At 35.4% G+C, this 17733-nt stretch overlaps 1 protein-coding gene across 1 annotated transcript in view; it reads right to left on the bottom strand.

Moving 5' to 3' along the window:
• Positions 1-15930, bottom strand: part of LOC145678593 (uncharacterized) — a 31633-nt gene extending 15703 nt beyond the window's left edge. Inside the window, exons 1-4 of the mRNA XM_081748931.1 lie at positions 15724-15930; positions 8817-8984; positions 6085-6193; positions 54-274 (exon numbers count right to left, since the gene is read on the bottom strand). Coding sequence (XP_081605057.1) covers positions 54-274; positions 6085-6193; positions 8817-8984; positions 15724-15801 — 576 coding nt within the window. The 5' untranslated portion in view covers positions 15802-15930. The remainder of the gene's footprint in view (positions 1-53; positions 275-6084; positions 6194-8816; positions 8985-15723) is intronic.
• Between the last annotated feature and the right edge of the window lie 1803 nt (positions 15931-17733).

Raw genomic sequence — 17733 nt, 5'->3', positions numbered from 1 at the left:
TGAATAATACCGACAATACAACTATTTACTTTTTCTAGTAGTATTTTATGTACCTCAAATTCATATTGCACTCCCATACTGCGAAGCTTCTCTTGTAACTCTTGTATCCGTTGGATCGCCTTCACTTTCATCTCGATTTCTTCTATCTTCTCCCGGTGTCTGTTCAACTCGTTCCGGTTACGCTCCTGCCGCAATACTGTTGGTGGAGGCCCTTCATGCATCGGTGGCGCCTTGAACATTTTTGGGTTCTGTTTTTCCGGAGGAATATACTGTGCTTTAAAGAAATAAAAAATAAGGTATAAACGTTTTTGTTTAATGACCGTAAGGAACACATATTCATAATTCCCTTAAAGCTTACCTCTTTCCAGGATTGTGCATATTATACGTTGCAATACTTCGAGAAAGAAGATAAAGTCTAATGTTTCTTCAAGTTTAACAAAATGATAGGTATTTTTATGGGTTTACAATGTAAGAAATACCGAGTATGAAAATTTATAAGTGCTGCCTGAAATATTGCAGATAATAATACGCACAATTCTGAAAGGAGTGAACTAACAAGTGTACATATATATAAAGCTAATGAAAAAAGCGAGTAATTCTCCAAAGGACAAAATCCATTCTCACTGACTAAGAAAATGTAAGAGTCCGGCATAGTAGCCCTTGTCCACTAGTCTAGCGGCTTTCGCGTATGCCTTCCATGCATGGGGTTCCGGATTCGATTTCCAATGGGACAGCATTCAAATTTCAACGCATTATGGTGGTTCGGATTCCAGCTTAAAATGTTGGTTCACAGCTTATGTAGTCTCGGTGCTGAAAGGGAATACTAATACTAAATTTTAACAATCAACAGCAAATAGTAGAACTACGAATCATCCGCGTAGGTCTACCCGAGATATTGATCACAGAAAGAAATGTCTTCCTTAAGAATCATTATACGAGGTGCTTTCTGAAAGTAACCTCCCATTGATAACTGTGCGTGAAGTAGGGGGCAGCACTACCATCTTTGCACAGACGTGTGGGTAGATCAGTCTGCATCCAGCCGTGGTAGAGTGAAGGTTGTCTAATCAGTGATCACTAGTTCCACTTTTGTAGCGTCTTAAAATGTGCTGCAACAGAAAACCCCGCCAAGTTTGAGGTGCGAGCTGTTGTAGGTTTTCTTACGGCAAAACAATATTCGGCAGCAGCTATTCACCGGGAACTTTGTGTCGTGTATGGACTAAGTGTGATGAGTGAAGAAGTTATTCATGAATGGGTTCGTTCATTTAAAAGTGGACGAACAAACATTCATGGCGAAGAGAGGAGTGGCAGGCGATCTGTGGTCACTGATGAAATCGTTCAGAAACTTGATGAACAAGTTCGTGAAAATCAACGTTTCACGAACTCGAAGCTTACGAAGAATTGGCTTGGATCTCAGCGCTTTGGTGAAAGATGCGGTCACAGGCTGGCTTTAGGCACAGGCGGGAGATTTTTACTGCTGATGGAATTTCTAAGCTAGTGCAGAGATATGATAAATGCTTGAATGTTTGTGGAAACCATGTTGAAAAATACAGTAAAGTAGTAGTTTTCAGATGTATATGATAAATTATTGTTATTTACCTTTGGTATTTTGTTTTAACTCATCGGAGGTTACTTTCCGGACGGTCCTCGTAAATTTGACCTTCGTCATGCGAAAAAATAAATAAAATAAAGAGAAATATGAATGAGTAAAATCTTGAGGCTTCTTGAGAATATTGTATGTAAGCCTAAGAAAGCAATGACAGACATCTACTGTCTATATCTTTTACCCAATAAACAGAAATTATACAGAAAATATTAGGTTGTGTACCATAAAATGTCGTTTATGGAAGCAAGTAAGTTCAGTCAAGCACAAATACGAGTGCACTCAAACTGAGCAGACTAAAGATACAGCTAGCAAAATTTATGCGCGAAGAACAGTGAAATTCTTGTCCATGCATTCAGTGGTTTATCTCGTGAAAGACAAAATGCCATGTTGCACCATGATGTACGGACTGTGTGTAACTCAATGAGTGGAAATTGAAATACGAAACCAGTGGAGTGGTGACAAACATCAACACAGCATTTAAACCTGAAACCAATATGAAATCATAATTGGTTAATTTAGCTTATGGAACACAATATAATAACTGCGATTAACGTGAATAATGTTTCTATTTTTATGTATTTCTACTCAATATTTGTAGTACATTGAGAGTAGGGGGGGGGGGGAGAAAAGGTGCAGCTAATAACCTGGACAGAAGACACTAATGGTAAGGCTAATGTACAAAAAGGGGACAAATATTGTTAATTTAACTACATTACAGATACCAGAGAAGATGTATAAAATATTTAAAATACGGTAAGTATAAATTTTGCATTTATCTCATAAACACGTTAACTTCGCTGGATTTTATTACATCAGTAAAATTTGCATACCTAAATCTTAGGGATTCAAAAGGGAAAGAACACTTCATGATGGAATGTAAGGCTGCCGTCAGTTGCGTAATATGTAATATTCACAAAAAAATAAAGGAATTTAATTTAATGGAATATTTCCAATTATGATTATCTACTAACAAGTGTTGGTGCATACAGGCAGATAAAGGAAACAAATTCACCAACATTGACAAAGATCATAAAGAGAAAATACTGGTTAAATTAAACTATAATAAATATTACATTAAGGTGAGTACTGATCATTTCTCAGACATAATTAGGAAAGTAAATACAATCATTCCGGATTATTAGCTTTTAGATGACAACATGACAATAAACTTAAAAACTGATGACCCAGCTTTACCAATGAATTAGGGATGCCCAAGTTACACAAAAAGGATATACCCATTCGACCAATCATCTTAGGAAGGTTTCAATTCAGCATACAAATTGGCTCAATAGATAGCTCAGCATTTCTTACAAAACACAACTAAATTCAAATACGTGATTAACAATAATTTATCGGTAAAGAAAGAAGTATGCTCAATGTGGATCAATTAAAGCTACCATCAATAGACATTGTTAATATGTTTACGTCCATACCTATAAATTTAGCTATTCTATGTTTCCAAAACTGGCTGATATAATAAACTGAATGACTACAAAATATATGAGCTAACCAGAATGTTGAATTATGTTTACTTTTTATTTTCTTTTTTTCAAATTTGAGGACCGAATCTATTGGCAAAAAGATGGGCTTGCCATAGTAACTCCCTTATAGCTGGTACTGGCTAATATAGTGCTAAACCAATTGGAAACTAATATCTTAGAAGATCCTGAACTCAAATACATAAAGCATTTTCGTTTTGCAAATAACATATTGGTGGTGAAAAAGAAGAAGAAAAAAGAACGGTTAAATTATCTTCTACGGCAATTAGAGAGTATTGGTACTGGGATGAAATTTACGACTGAAAAGGGAAGTAACAACTCTATTCATTTCTTAGACATTAAATTTTTACAGAAAATTTAATAAGTTTCGATCCAAAATATACAAGAAGCCTTTAGCAAGTAATATTTCGTAAAATGGAATTCCGGACACCTTTGGCAGACCAAAGATAACATATGAATGAACATGTTTATTAGGGGTTTATTGGTAACACTTCAGGAAGACTTGGATGAAGAATTAAATACATCAAATCATTGATGGGCACAATCTCCTTGTGATGGAAACAAAAAGCCCATTATATTTAAAAGCTGTGGGAAAATGGGTCTGAAAAAGTTTGTAAACTCGCCCCATCCTCCATGGGTCTCATTCCCGTTGTATCGAAGTATAGCGTACAAATTAACGAAAATAGCTAGAAGACACAACCTTAAAGTTATTCTTAAGCCTTTCCGATACATGGAAGGAATTCTAAGTCATTATAAATATTATTTGGTGGACAAAAACTATTTTAATGGTATTTAATGGTATATATAAGTTTTTTATTATTACTATTATTGTTACGCTTCCTATATTGAAATAACCAAAAGAAATATTGGCATTAGATTAAAGGAACACACTAGAGTCCCACGAGAACAAAGAAGCTGTCTCAGGCTTCTCAAAGCAATTTCAAATCACGAAAGGTGCAAGTTTTACATTGGGCCACTACAATTGGCAATAGTGTTTAATACGGTAATATTGTACATACAATACTTTAACTAGAAACTAAAAAAATATAAAATAAGGCTTAATTTAGGATTTAATGCAGTGACTATTTTAATATTCTGATAAATTTTTATATAAATTTACTCCATTGTTGTTACAACAAAAATTGTAAAGATAAGCATTGAGGATAGTCTTCAGACTTAGTCCCGACAAAGAACACCCGTGGGAAATATTGGATAGAAATATATAATAAGCGAACGTTATTCCGATTATTTACAATTAGTATTAATACGCAGCCAGTTCAGAGTTGGTTCAAGAAGTTCCACATTAAAGATATCAGTCTTACAAATGATGATTGGGGACGACCACCAATGTGTAGAAAACTATAATCTGATGACCGACGTGAAAATGATTCACGTCAAACGGTGCGACAGCTTGCTGCAAAAGACGAACATTTCGCAAAAGATATTTCCAACCATCTGAAGGTAATAAATAGCAAAGGTGGAAAAGAATGGATCAAGGGGGACCACATCACCTGGAAGTGTGCTCGTTCCTCAATCAAGCATCGTATCGTAATGTGCAATGAGAAATTGATTGTATCGGGTATCTCCAGTAGGTCAGGGCAATGGCTGAACACCAGAAAACCACACCACAAGAAGGATAAATCACTCCTCTATCCAAAGATGATTATTGTCGCTGTTCAGTAGAATGTTACTGGTGTAATGCAATATACCTTTCTGGAACTTGATCAAATTATCAAATGAAATGAAATCTTTTGAGTTTTACGTCCCACGGTTATGCCGGTTAGGCTAAAGGAGACGGTGATTATGAGAAATGAATGAAATGGTGGAATGAAGAAAGTGGGAGGAAACGGGAGAACCCCGAGAAAACCCACGCACACGGTGTTTGTCCACCAGAAAGTTCACTTGGCGGGAGCAGGATTTGAACCCGGGACCCATGCACCAGAGATGAACGCTCTACCACTGAGCCACCGCGGCCCCAATCAAATTATCACAGCACAGTCATACACTACAGAAATCACTCGTATGCACCGGAAGTTACGTTAATAGTAGCCTTCATTGTTTAACACAAAGGAACCATTGATCTCGTATGCAATGCTCGCCCACATGTGAAAAGAATAACTGTTGCACGCCTCCATGAGTTTGGATACCGAAATCATCCTATATCCACTATTCAGCCCCATCTCAGCCCTACGGACTACCACACAAATCTCTACGGGAAATGTTTCAATATTGCACCATAAACGACTTCACAGCTTTTATCACTTCTACGCTTCACGGCTTGGTATGTGAGGGTGTGGAGGAACTAGTACTCGCTGAGAGAAGTGTGTTGCTGCTTACTTTGATTAAATATACGTTTAGATAACGATCTTATTGCTGTTTCATTTTCCAACCCCCAAAATTCTTCATAATATACAACCGGAATAATCGGATTATTTTTTTCTTTTTTTCTGATTTAGACTTTCCTACTACATAAAATGCAATACATAAAAACAAAGATCGCTGGGACAGCTAAAACTGCTTCGAGTAATAGCTCTCATTGTACATCGTAGTCTTCTCTCTCACTACATTCAGAACAAAATTATTCTTAGAATCCACGGAACATTTTCACTCGACTTCACGTTCACTTACACTCGTGAGTTTTGACATCCTTGCTCCAGATCTAACATCATTCGACTTCTACCAATTCTGTTCAATGAAAGGACAGAGATCTGATTAAAGAATTAATATGAAAGTGGATGGAAAGATAAGAACATAAGAGTGTACTGAGGATGTAAGGAGTAAGAAATATCTACAGTAACTGCTTGTTTTGTCTGAAAACAGCTAAAATTTCTGTTTAGCTTCTTTTCACCGTATGATTAACATAAGTTGAAACAACGTACAACCATCAGATTTTTCGGAAACAAAGAAATGTTAGTCTACTAACCAACTTCAATGTTATTCTACGGTCTCTCATGATTTAGACAGATTGAGAAGGTAATTTACCTTTAAGGACTCTGTTGAACATCACATAGTTATTCATGGTCTCAGCTACGATCTTTGCCACTTCCGGATAGAGGAATTCAATAAAGGCGTAACCTTTACTTCGTCCAGTCTGTAATAAAAATAGGAATTATTTCAACCATTAGATCACCATCATACTTCCTTTAAGTGAATATGTCAATGGATAAGTCAAGCAATTTCACCAATTCCGGTGACAACGAAAGTGCAAGGCTCCAAAAGAGGCATTTTCAGTTTTAAGCAGTATTATTTTCATGGAATACGTTTCTTATGTAACTTTCTTTTGAACTGTATATTCTTTGAAATATCCTGTTTCGGAAATGTAGACAAAAATTCCAATTATCTTTTATTATAATGTTTAGAGCTCAACGCAAAACAACCACTGTAAGTTCAATATATAGCACATATCTTTAGAACCTACCTGAAACAAATTTCACCGAAAATACTCGTGGAAATACGTCATGTTTCATCCATTCACACCATTTTGCAAATCTAATACATACACGAGATACCCAATATGTAAAAGTGTGGAGCTAAAACTAAGAAGTTCCAGCGCTAACATGTAAAAAACAGATATCTACATGAATATGGTTAACACTATGATTCTAATATTCATTTTTCTGGTTTTCAGTGACTTAGTAAAGTTCTCCTGATCCGCGAACACTATCATTTATGACTGGGTTTAGAAGAAAAATCCACTGCTTTAATAATCTTTCAACTATCTTTATTGCCGCTCAACGCTCTCCTTTTATATTTTTTAAATACAATATAGTTTACTTTCTCACTGTACATATGTATTACGATTCAAATTTTCTGTATTTAATTGAGTTGAGTTGATTTTCAGTTTAGCGCCCCTTTCAACACTAAGGCTGTATGAGACGTGTATCTACAGCTTAACGTGGGATCCGAACCACATAAGCTCCGCCAAGAATCGAACCTGGGTCTCCAACTCCACAGGCATGTATGCTAACCCCTTAGTCACGAGGGTGCTCGTTCAGTATTTAGGATACAATAAAAACACTAGTACCACACAATATTTACACAGTAACGATATTCTTAATATCTTGGCATTCTGAATACATTCAAATATAAACAAGTAAAATAAATATCATAATTTGGCCTATATATCTGATTTTCAACAACCAACAAACCAACTTAACTTTCTTTTCTTTTCTTCTCAGGCATTCGAAAGTTTTATTTCATTTGTTGTTTTAAAGCTTGAATTTTTCATACTTTTTGGTATTCAAGCTCTTTATTGCTAAAAATAATTTTCTTTTTTCAGCCTTTTTATATTTTTATCATCTTGAATTTGCCTTGGTTCTTTGAGGTGATTGTTAAATGTGGATGATTTTTAACTCTCCTCTGAGCAACTAAAATATGTTCATATAAATTTTCTACAAGCATGGTTTTATTTATAGAAAATCACTCTCCACTCCAGCATTTCCATATGACAATGATAAGTTTAATTTAAAAATCTACCATAATTCCGAATAAGGTTTATTTCCTAGCATTAAACAAGAATAAAAATCGTCGTTATTTTCTAAAAATGTTATGAAGTTCGATTTTAAAATGCAGTGAGCTTTATTGTATTTATCAGTATCAAATTCTTTGTATTGATTATAGTACTATTAAGCAGAACAAGGTGAATCCACACTCTTATATGATTATTCCTGTCGCATTTAATTTCCTCGCTCATATACCTAAACGTTTTCTTCTAGACCATTCAACATCAGATCAATCACGTCGTAACATTCAGTCAGATTTTGCAGAGAATCAGTACTGTTAATATATACTTTAATTGAGACAAGCAACATTGTTTTATTTATTTTCTTTCCTAGTACAACTGGATAAAATTTTATAGTTCTTCCTGTTTAGGGTTACCATACTCTGAAATGCAAGAATGTGAACTCGTTGACATTGCCTATTCACATTTTTTTCAGTAGATCTGATCTTTTTAAACAATTCCTTCTTTGAATATACAAATACCCAAAGATATGTATGTGTACATGTAAAATATCTGAAACTGAACTGACAATTCATCTAAGTTTATAAAATGAGACAAATAAGGATATTTCATAAAATGTATGAGGATGCAAATTTTTACTCTCAAAATGCGGATATGTCCACATAAATCCTAACATATTTTAACCCTTTTGTTGTTACTACAGTGTCTTATGTAGGAGAAGTATAAACTGGTAAGTGAATATCTACGTAATGAATTGTATTTATTCAGTTCATGTGGGATCACTAACTCTATTTCTTAATGTCTTGCCCCCCGCCCCCTTCTATTTTGGTTTTCCATGAATTTCTTAAAATCAAACAGGAAAAAGGAACAAATCCCTTTCTCCTGTCTCAATGACTCTGGCTTGCCTTAAACAAATGGGTTAGGACACCTTCAGGCAGGACACTCGGACATAACACACTTGCGGTTTATAATTCCCTTTTACTTAGTACAAGACCTTGTATAGCCTAGTATTTTTTTAATAATTTTAGAAAAAAATATATGAATACTTTACCGCTAACCTTACTACAATATAAAATATGTATATCTCCTTCTAGTACAGTTCTAAGGGTCAAAGCTTGAACATAATATACACAATTTATATATATGTGGCATGAAGAAATCAGTGTCTTTTCTAAAGCCTCTCCACACGACGTTTCACATTTTCTGTGATGATATTTTTAACTATTTCCTTACACTGGTGAGCAGTTCTTACCTTTGTACTTCTAGCGACTCTCACGTTGGTAACTTGTCCAAACTGACTGAAATATTTCCACATTTCTTCCTCAAAGAAACCATGAGGAATATGTCCCAAATATATCATGCCTCGTCTAGGCAACGTCTTTTTAGACTGCTTTTTAAAAGGTCTTCGTACAAATTTACCCTGAAAGAACAATTAGGAAAATATACATACAAAGATTCTCTAGTAAGATGCATATAAACACAATTACATTTTCTCTACGACTCCCCGTTGAAAGTTAAGTATTAAAGTATGTCTGAGATTTGAGAAGATATTCCGACCGAAACTTTTTATGTATGATATAAGTGATTTTTGATTACATAACGAGTAGTTGTTGTGGAAGATGTAAACACTATGGCGGTGTTGGGGAATTTGAAGGAAGAGTGCCCTTTATTATATTCACAGGTGAAACTGTTGTATTTGAGTAAGAATGTAATTATATATTTTGAGGAGAATGCATTCGAGCAATGATAGAAGAGAATGCGTTATTATGATATACATGTTTACAAATCTAGTAAGGGAATGCTGATTTCGTGTGGAAGTTTTTCATATGAAAATGGGTAAATAAATAAATATGAATATGGGGATAAACTATACGTAGCTGTTATTTAGAAGCAGATGTCCCGATAAATTAACCGCACAAGTTCGTAACTTATATCTAACATTTCCAACGACTTCCTACAATTTTACCAGAGCAACCAATTACAGCACAACATATATTATCAGTAGAGATTATTATTTAAAATTCGGGCATTAAATAACCCTATGTACAGTACCTTTTCCATCATATTCCTACAGGAAAAGTCAAATGAAAGTCGGTGTAAGCCAGCCAACCAAAGAAATGTACTCACATGACAGTACTCTCCCGTACTGATAACACCATTTTTTTCCACTGTGACACACAGCCACGAATGTCTTCGCTGAAGAATTTTTGTGGTTGCTGAGTGAAATTAATGCTGCACTTCTTTGTCCAATAAACGGGCTAAATGGGGACTGTTCCTTTGAAGTACCCAAATACATGAAAACCGCACGGCCAGAACCTTCGAATGGCGTATTGTTGGCTGAGTAAGGCCTAGGATTATCGTGAAAGTAGCTGACGCTTTTGTTGGAAACCCATGCCTTTTGGTCTTGACCTTCCGCTGAGTGTTGATGTGTCAATTTGCGTTGAATGATCGCACCTTACTCCAATAATTCCTTAAGTATAGATGCGTGGTATCTGGAAAATAGCGTTATTTATACCGGCTCTGCTCTTTACGTACGTAAGCTTGTTTATTTCAGCTAACTTCGGTAATATATATACAAACCCATAATATTCAACTTAAAAATATGCGTCTCCATTTTGTATAAATTTAACTTTGCCTCAAAAATCTTATTTTAATAAGCGTATTTTACTTTCATTAGCTATGCTTGCACCGGAAATTTGTTTCGTAACCCATTGGAAAGATTTGGCGAGCCTGAGTGAACGCCAAAATTGGAGTAACAGAAGGATGGCGATGAATAATACGGGCACAAATTTTTAAATTTTACATTTGAGATTTATATTTCTTTTCAAGTTTAATGACCCACAATTATCCACCGCGGCTAAGGAAGACCGTGATGATGAGACGGATGATAATGGTGCAATGAGAAATTGGAAGAAAACGGAAGAACCCCGAAAACACCCACACAAGCTACAAATTCCACTTACCGGGAGCTCGCATCGAACCAGGACTCCCACGCGTTAGAGGTAAGAGCTCTACAACTGAGCCATCTCGGCTCCTACAGGTGAAATTTGTTACATCACAACGAAAGGGTGTTGCATAAGTAGTTAGTTTATTCAGGCGACATGCCTGAAAGTAACCAATAGTGAAGAAATAATAAAAAAGGTATGACCGACTTGAAAAGGTATGACCAACAATTATCTTTTATTATAATGTTTACAGCTCAACGCAAAACAACCACTGCAAGTTCAATATATAGTACATATCTTTAGAACCTACCTGAAACAAGTTTCACCGAAAATACTCGCGGAAATACGTCATGTTTCATCCATGCATACCATTTTGCAAAACTAATACATACACGAGATACCCAATATGTAAAAGTGTGGAGCTAAAACTAAGAAGTTCCAGCGCTAACATGTAAAAAACAGATACCTACATGAATATGGTTAACACTATAATTCTAATATTCATTTTTCTGGTTTTCAGTGACTTAGTAAAGTTCCCCTGATCCGCTAACACTATCATTTATGACTGGGTTTAGAAGAAAAATCCACTGCTTTAATAATCTTCCAACTATCTTTATTTTGCCGTTCAACACTCTCCTTTTATTTTTTTTTTAAATACAATATAAAAGTTTACTTTCTCACTGTATATATGTATTACGATTCAAATTTTCTGTATTTAATTGAGTTGAGTTGATTTTCAGTTTAGCGTCCCTTTCAACACTAAGGCTGTATGAGACGTGTATCTACAGCTTAACGTGGGATCCGAACCACGTGAGCTTCGCCGGGAATCGAACCTATGGAACCCAATTTCCATAAGGAAGGCATTATGGAAAGATACTCTTCGCACACATTTTTTATATTTAAGTTTCCAAGGTACCGTATGCTAATTTTTCTATTAAAAAAAAAAAAAAAAAAAAAAAAAAAAAAAACTAACCTTACAATAAGTTATTCCCGAATGCGGCAAGGGCAAATTTTCTTTTTAGGCAATTCATTCATTCTCAATTCGTTCAATGATTCCGATTCCAGAAAAAAATACTCGGAAGTTCCTTTAACGTTCCGGAGAACCAGTTCCTCCGAAACGGAATTGGGTTAGGAATCACGATCGTTCGTGCTACACATCCTTCACTAACTATTTTAAACATAGTCTTTTGAAGTAACGAAAAATTTACTACTATTCTAGTTTGCACTCTTAGAATACCGTAGTCCTAAATTAATCAATATTCCAGACACTCAGTGTTTAAAATAATAAATGAATATATTACCAGAAACCACCAAACTCCAACAAGTTATAGAACAAAATTGATAAAAGCCTACAACTAACAATTACGTCGGAATTGGGCCATTTCATCTGAAATCATCCAAATTTTCAGAAAAAAAAAAAAAAAAACTCGTTGTCTCAGAATTTGATCAACTTGGTGTACATGTAGGCCCCTATGAAAGATGATCATGCACCAAATTTGAGCTCTATACCCCGTGTAGTTTCAGGGTACAGGATAGTAAAAAGTAAACAAATTTGATTTTATTTTTTGGTAGAACCTTGTTAGCTTCAATTGGTCATATCTCTCGTAAATATTGAGCTAGAGAGAAAAATAATATACCATTTTGAAGAGGAAAGAATAGTCTACAAGATATATCACAAACATTTATTTGAAAATCAAATATTTTCGGGAAAATTTTGGATCAGTTATATCTCAGAAACCACCCAGTTGATTTCCCTGAAATTAGGTACCAAGGTAGCCCAATATGTCCGGTGTAAGTGTGCCAAATGCCAACTTGGGCCAAGAATTGGCCTGGAGTCTGGCCTAGCAGTAATGTCTTTGTGGAGCAATCTGTAATTCACTAAGCCGTGTGTGGATTTTTGGAATACTCCATTATCAATCGTAGTATATTGTATTGACCTAAATATGTGAACATTTTGGAAGGATCTCTAATCATCTGAAGCATTATAGGAGGTCCTAGAACCGTCTGGAACATGCTAGGAACTTTTACACTAGAAAGTTCTAAAACCTTCTGGAACATTGTGGCAGGTTCGTTACCTGTATAAAAGTAGAATACATTGACACTGCACGCCAATGAGCTCTTAGCTCTAGAATGTACAAGTCTAGCTATATAGTGTTTAGGTATCCCTAGTGAGATACAGGGATTATACAGCACATTTCCGAGTGTCAGCATTGGATAGTTTTGTGATCCAAGTGCAGCATTACCTGTAACTGTGTGCATTCAAAAGCTGTATTGCTGTTTAGGTGATTCCACTATCTCAGCATTGCCACGCCGATCCATTTGGCAGTCATAGCAGTAAAGTGAGGTTGGACTTCGCCCGGTGCAAGCGTGGATTCCACAACTGGCTTCACAACTCAAAGCTTAGAGTCTGAGCAAGGTATGCAACAAGTGTCGGAAGGAACTACGTAGGCGCCATTCCAAAGCAGCTGACGTACAGGCAAGTGGTGACCAAGAATCGTCTGATGGGCAGTCTCGTAGTGCAAATCTTGATCAGCGTTTCATATCACCTGACGCAACAATCGAAGTACTGAACCCGAGCTTTCAGGTACTTGGTGCGTCACCAATTCTGAAAAAGAAGCTGAAGAGATTGGCACCCCAGGTGTTTCTCCCGATATGGTCACACGAAAACCATTGTAGACTCCAGGCCCATTCTTGGCCAACGTTGATATTTGGCACACTTACACCGGACACATGGAGCTACCTTGGTACCCAATATCAAGGAAATCAACTGGGCAGTTTCTGAGATATCACTGACCCAAAATTTTCTCGAAAATGATATTTGATTTTTAAATAAATCTTCCTGACATATCTTGTAGCCTATTCTTTCCTCTTCAAAATTGTATATTATTTTTCTCTAGCTTAATATTTACGAAATATATGGCCAATTGAATTTAACAAGATTCTATAAAAAAACATCAAATTTGTCCATTGTTACCACTCTGTACTCTGAAACTACAGGGGATACCGGGCTACAATTTGGTCCATGATCATCTCTTACAGAGGCCTATGTACACCCATGTCCAAAATGATTTTCGCATATTTTTAACTGTCTTCTTGTAAAAATATAATTTGATAATGACTGATACTATGTGTATAATCGGGAAGTGTATATTTGTGGTAAATTTCATAGGAAAAGAATTATAAATACGAAAATTGGAATGAGTAAAACAAAATGCTAAATTAAAAAGAAAGTTTTATTGTTCTTATTTACTGCTCTTTTAACATGAAATTTGCCACATACATGTCTTTGCCAATTATACACATACGAACATTATAAGAAATACCCAGCGAATTCGTTTCGCACCGCAGTTTGAAGCAAATATGGTAGATGCTATTTCATTACTTACTACATCATTATAAACTGAACAGAACCTAACCCAATCTACCTAAACATAATGTGTTTAGATATGCCAGGAATAACGGAGTTTATGCCTTGATTTTAATGTGATTTACTATATCTTAAGGAAAAACGTGTAACATGTTGAAGTGCATGTAGTACTTCTTTTAAAAGACTGCATGCCATAAACACTTACTTAAAAATTCTTGATAAATGTTTAGCAGAACGGGTCCAGAAGTAAAAAATATAAAATGGGAAATACAACTATTTAGGTCCTATGTTTAGCGGAAGGGGTCCAGCTCTTTTCTCTAAAATATGTACAATTTTGGTAATTTCTGTTCACATTCGGTTAGTTTACGCTAGGTTAGGTTAGATTAGTTTAGATTGTTATATTAGTGTAGGAGTACAGCATGATTTTCCAAAGAAATGATAGAATTTTGCTTATTTCTGCTATTAGGTTAGGTTAGATTTGGTTACGCTGTTACGTCAAAGTACTTGCATCATTCATTTCACCTGTAAAGTTTGTTTTTTACGTGCTTCTGGACCCCTTCTGCTAAACATAGCCCGTATTTAGACGTAACACAACCTAACCTGAAATAACTTAATAGAAATAAGCGAAATTCGGCCTTTGTTTAGCAGAAGGGGTTCAGCTGTTTTCTCTAAAAAATGATACAATTTTGGTAATTTTAGACTTAACAAAACCTAACCTGAACTAACTTAATAGAAATAAGCGAAATTCGGCCTATGTTTAGCAGAAGGGGTCCAGCTGTTTTCTCTAAAAAATGATACAATTTTGGTAATTTCTGTTCACATTCGGTTAGTTTAGGGTAGGGTTGGTTAATTTAGGCTAGTTCAGGTTACGTTAGGTTAGTTTAGGTTATGTTATATTAGTGTACGGATCCCGCATAATTTTCCAAAAAATGATAGAATTTCGCTTATTTCTACTAATATTATGTTAGTTCAGGTTAGTTCAGGTTAGCTTACGTTAGTTTATGTTAGATTTGGTTACGTTATGTTACGTCTAAGTACTTACATCATTCATTTCTCTTTAAATTTTGTGTTTTTTACGAGCTTCTGGATCATTTTGGGGTATGTTTAGTACAAGGGGTCCAGAAGCACGTACAAAACCAAAATTTACAGGAGAAATGAGTGATGCAAGTAATTAGACGTTAACATAACGTAATCAAATGTAACCTGGTAATAGTTAAGAACAGCTACTTCTCATCTCCCGTGCACGAGGATACATCTTACTGTTGCACTACCTAAACACCCTAAGTACAAGGGAAAGAACTCAGTCTATTACCTACTTTTTAACATCCTAGATAGTCATTGAATAATTCCTGAATGTATGGCGTTTCTCGTCCTTTCCTAAATGGGAAGTACAGCTCCTTAACTATAACCGTAACCTAAACTAGATAACCTAACTTAAACTAACCAACCTTACCCTAAACTAACCGAATGTGAACAGAAATTACCAAAATTGTAACATTTTTTTAGAGAAAAGAGCTGGACCCCTTCTGCTAAACACAGGCTATCATTTTTTTCGAAATTTGTGCTGGATCCCTACACTAACACAATCTAACATAAAGTAACCTAGCCTAACCGAATGTGAACAGAAACTACCGAAATTGTAGTACTTTTTAGAAAAAAATATCTGGGCCCCTTCTGCTCAACTTCTCAAGACATTATTTTATTAAAGTCCATTTTTTCTTCATAAATTAATCGTATCATACAACCATTATACAAAACCAGTTTGTGTACATGCAGCAATTAGTGAACAGAACAGTAAACTGCATGCGTATGTACAACATTGATCGATTATAGTTACAATTTTCTACCTGAGCCAGATGTTGTACATGTCCTATAGCTTTTGACAGGGGGGTTTCCTGGGTATCGTCCTCGCCGCTTTCCGCCATTTCGAATTCGCTTTTCAATTCAACTACAAAAAAAAACTCAAATTCGGTAGCCTTCAGATTTCCACACTAGTACTCCCACATGTGATGATTTGTTTCTTCTTCCTTTTCTTCTTCTTTTTCTTCTTCTGCGTATACAACTTAAATTGGCGAAGATCTTGTCTTGTCTTCTTCACCATTTAAAGGTGCTTCATCATTTTGCACCCTCCTATTATTGTGCAACCAATGTTAATAAGAGAAGATTTTTTTGGGAGGGCGGATTTCGTTATTGTTATTTAATTTTCCTTGGAAGTACTTCTTTTCCTTGTACCTGTAGTGTATATACGAACCTTGATTATTGGATTGATCTGCGTGATGTTTACTTGATAATCCCAGACGAAACAGCTTAGAGTGGGAACTTTCTGATGTCAATTAATGTTTTAAATCCAAATATGCTTGAATGAACCACGGTTTGTTTTTCGAATAAGGAGTACTTCTTTTCTGCAGAATTAAATCTATTTGTTGTAATTTATTTGAGATTGGAGAATTTGATTTTCCAAGAACGTTTAAGATATATTGGTAAGCATATTTCGAAATAATTATATGAATTGGGTTACAACCAATGTCTGATAAAAGACCTCTTTTTGGGCAAAATGCCGGTTGTGAAAAAAATAATCTTGCTAGTGAGTAGAACATTTTATCCAGTTTGCTGCTATGGGACTGAATATGATGGATGAATATGATGCCGTAAAGTACCTTTGATATGAAACCTTGTTTAAGAATAGTAACCAGCGATATGGGATTAATGCCCCATTTTTTTTATGCAAGACAACTAAGTAAATTTTGGTATTTTATAAATTCAGTCATCAGGTATTGAATATGTTTGATCCATATTAATTTTCTGTGGAGGTACATTCCTAGGTATTTCATTTCACAAAGAGGATTATTCTTGTTGTTCTGCATTTTTACACTATATTGTTGATAATTCCTCTTCCTATTAAAGATGATGGGCCTTATGCAGAGTCGTTTTGACGTATGATTGGAGTCGTACTAAAGGCCTGACTACTGCAGGAAACATAAGTTAGTTGAATTCTTTAGTATGGCACTAATAACTCTTCAAAAAGATTCTGCATAAGGCCCGATGAATTTAGTTTTTTTCTTTTACAGTTGAGTTCTAAGCCGTTCTGATTCATCCAATTGTTTATTTTGTTTAGATTCCTTTCTAATGTAGGGAGACTACTTTTGATATTATTAGTTTGCATGCTTATCAAGACATCATCTGCAAAGCCTATCAACTGGCATGGATGCCAGTTGTATTTCATTAAATCCGAGATGTATATGTTGAAAAGGATAGGGCTTAATTTGCTTCCTTGTGATAGGCCCAATGAAGTTTCCCTAGGAAGGGAATATGAATTGTTCCATTTAATATATAGTTTCCTGTTAATTAAGGAATTGTGGATGATTCTTATCATTTTTCCTGGTATTTTTAATTCATACGGAAATACGTAGGAACAAACCATGGTTTGACCAGGAATGCATAAAATTAGCAGAGAAGAGAAAACAGGCTAAATTACGTTGGCTACAAAATCCGAATGAAATAACTCCACAAAATTTCGCAGATATCAGGCGGGAAACTTCCAAAACTTTTAGAACAAAGAAACGCTATTTTCTGAAAGCCAAAATTAAGGAACTTGAAGATAATAGTAAAAATAAAAACATCCGGGACATGTATAAGGGGATCAACGAATTTAAGAAAGGCTATCAACCTCGGACTTATATATTAAAGAAATCTGACGGTACAGTTCTCACTGACACGGATAGCATCTTAAATAGATGGAAAGACTTCTTTGACGATTTGCTTAACACGCAACCGAAAACTAGTGTGCGTGGAGAAAAGGAGATACACACCGCAGAACCGTATATTCCAGAACCCAACCGAATAGAAGTAGAAACTGC

The sequence above is a fragment of the Thermobia domestica genome, chromosome 2 (assembly GCF_964235325.1).
Source record: "Thermobia domestica chromosome 2, izTheDome1.hap1.1, whole genome shotgun sequence".
Classification (NCBI taxonomy): Eukaryota; Metazoa; Arthropoda; class Insecta; order Zygentoma; family Lepismatidae; genus Thermobia; species Thermobia domestica.
The sequence above is the reverse complement of the archived record's forward strand: the minus strand, read 5'-3'. Positions and strand labels throughout refer to the sequence as shown.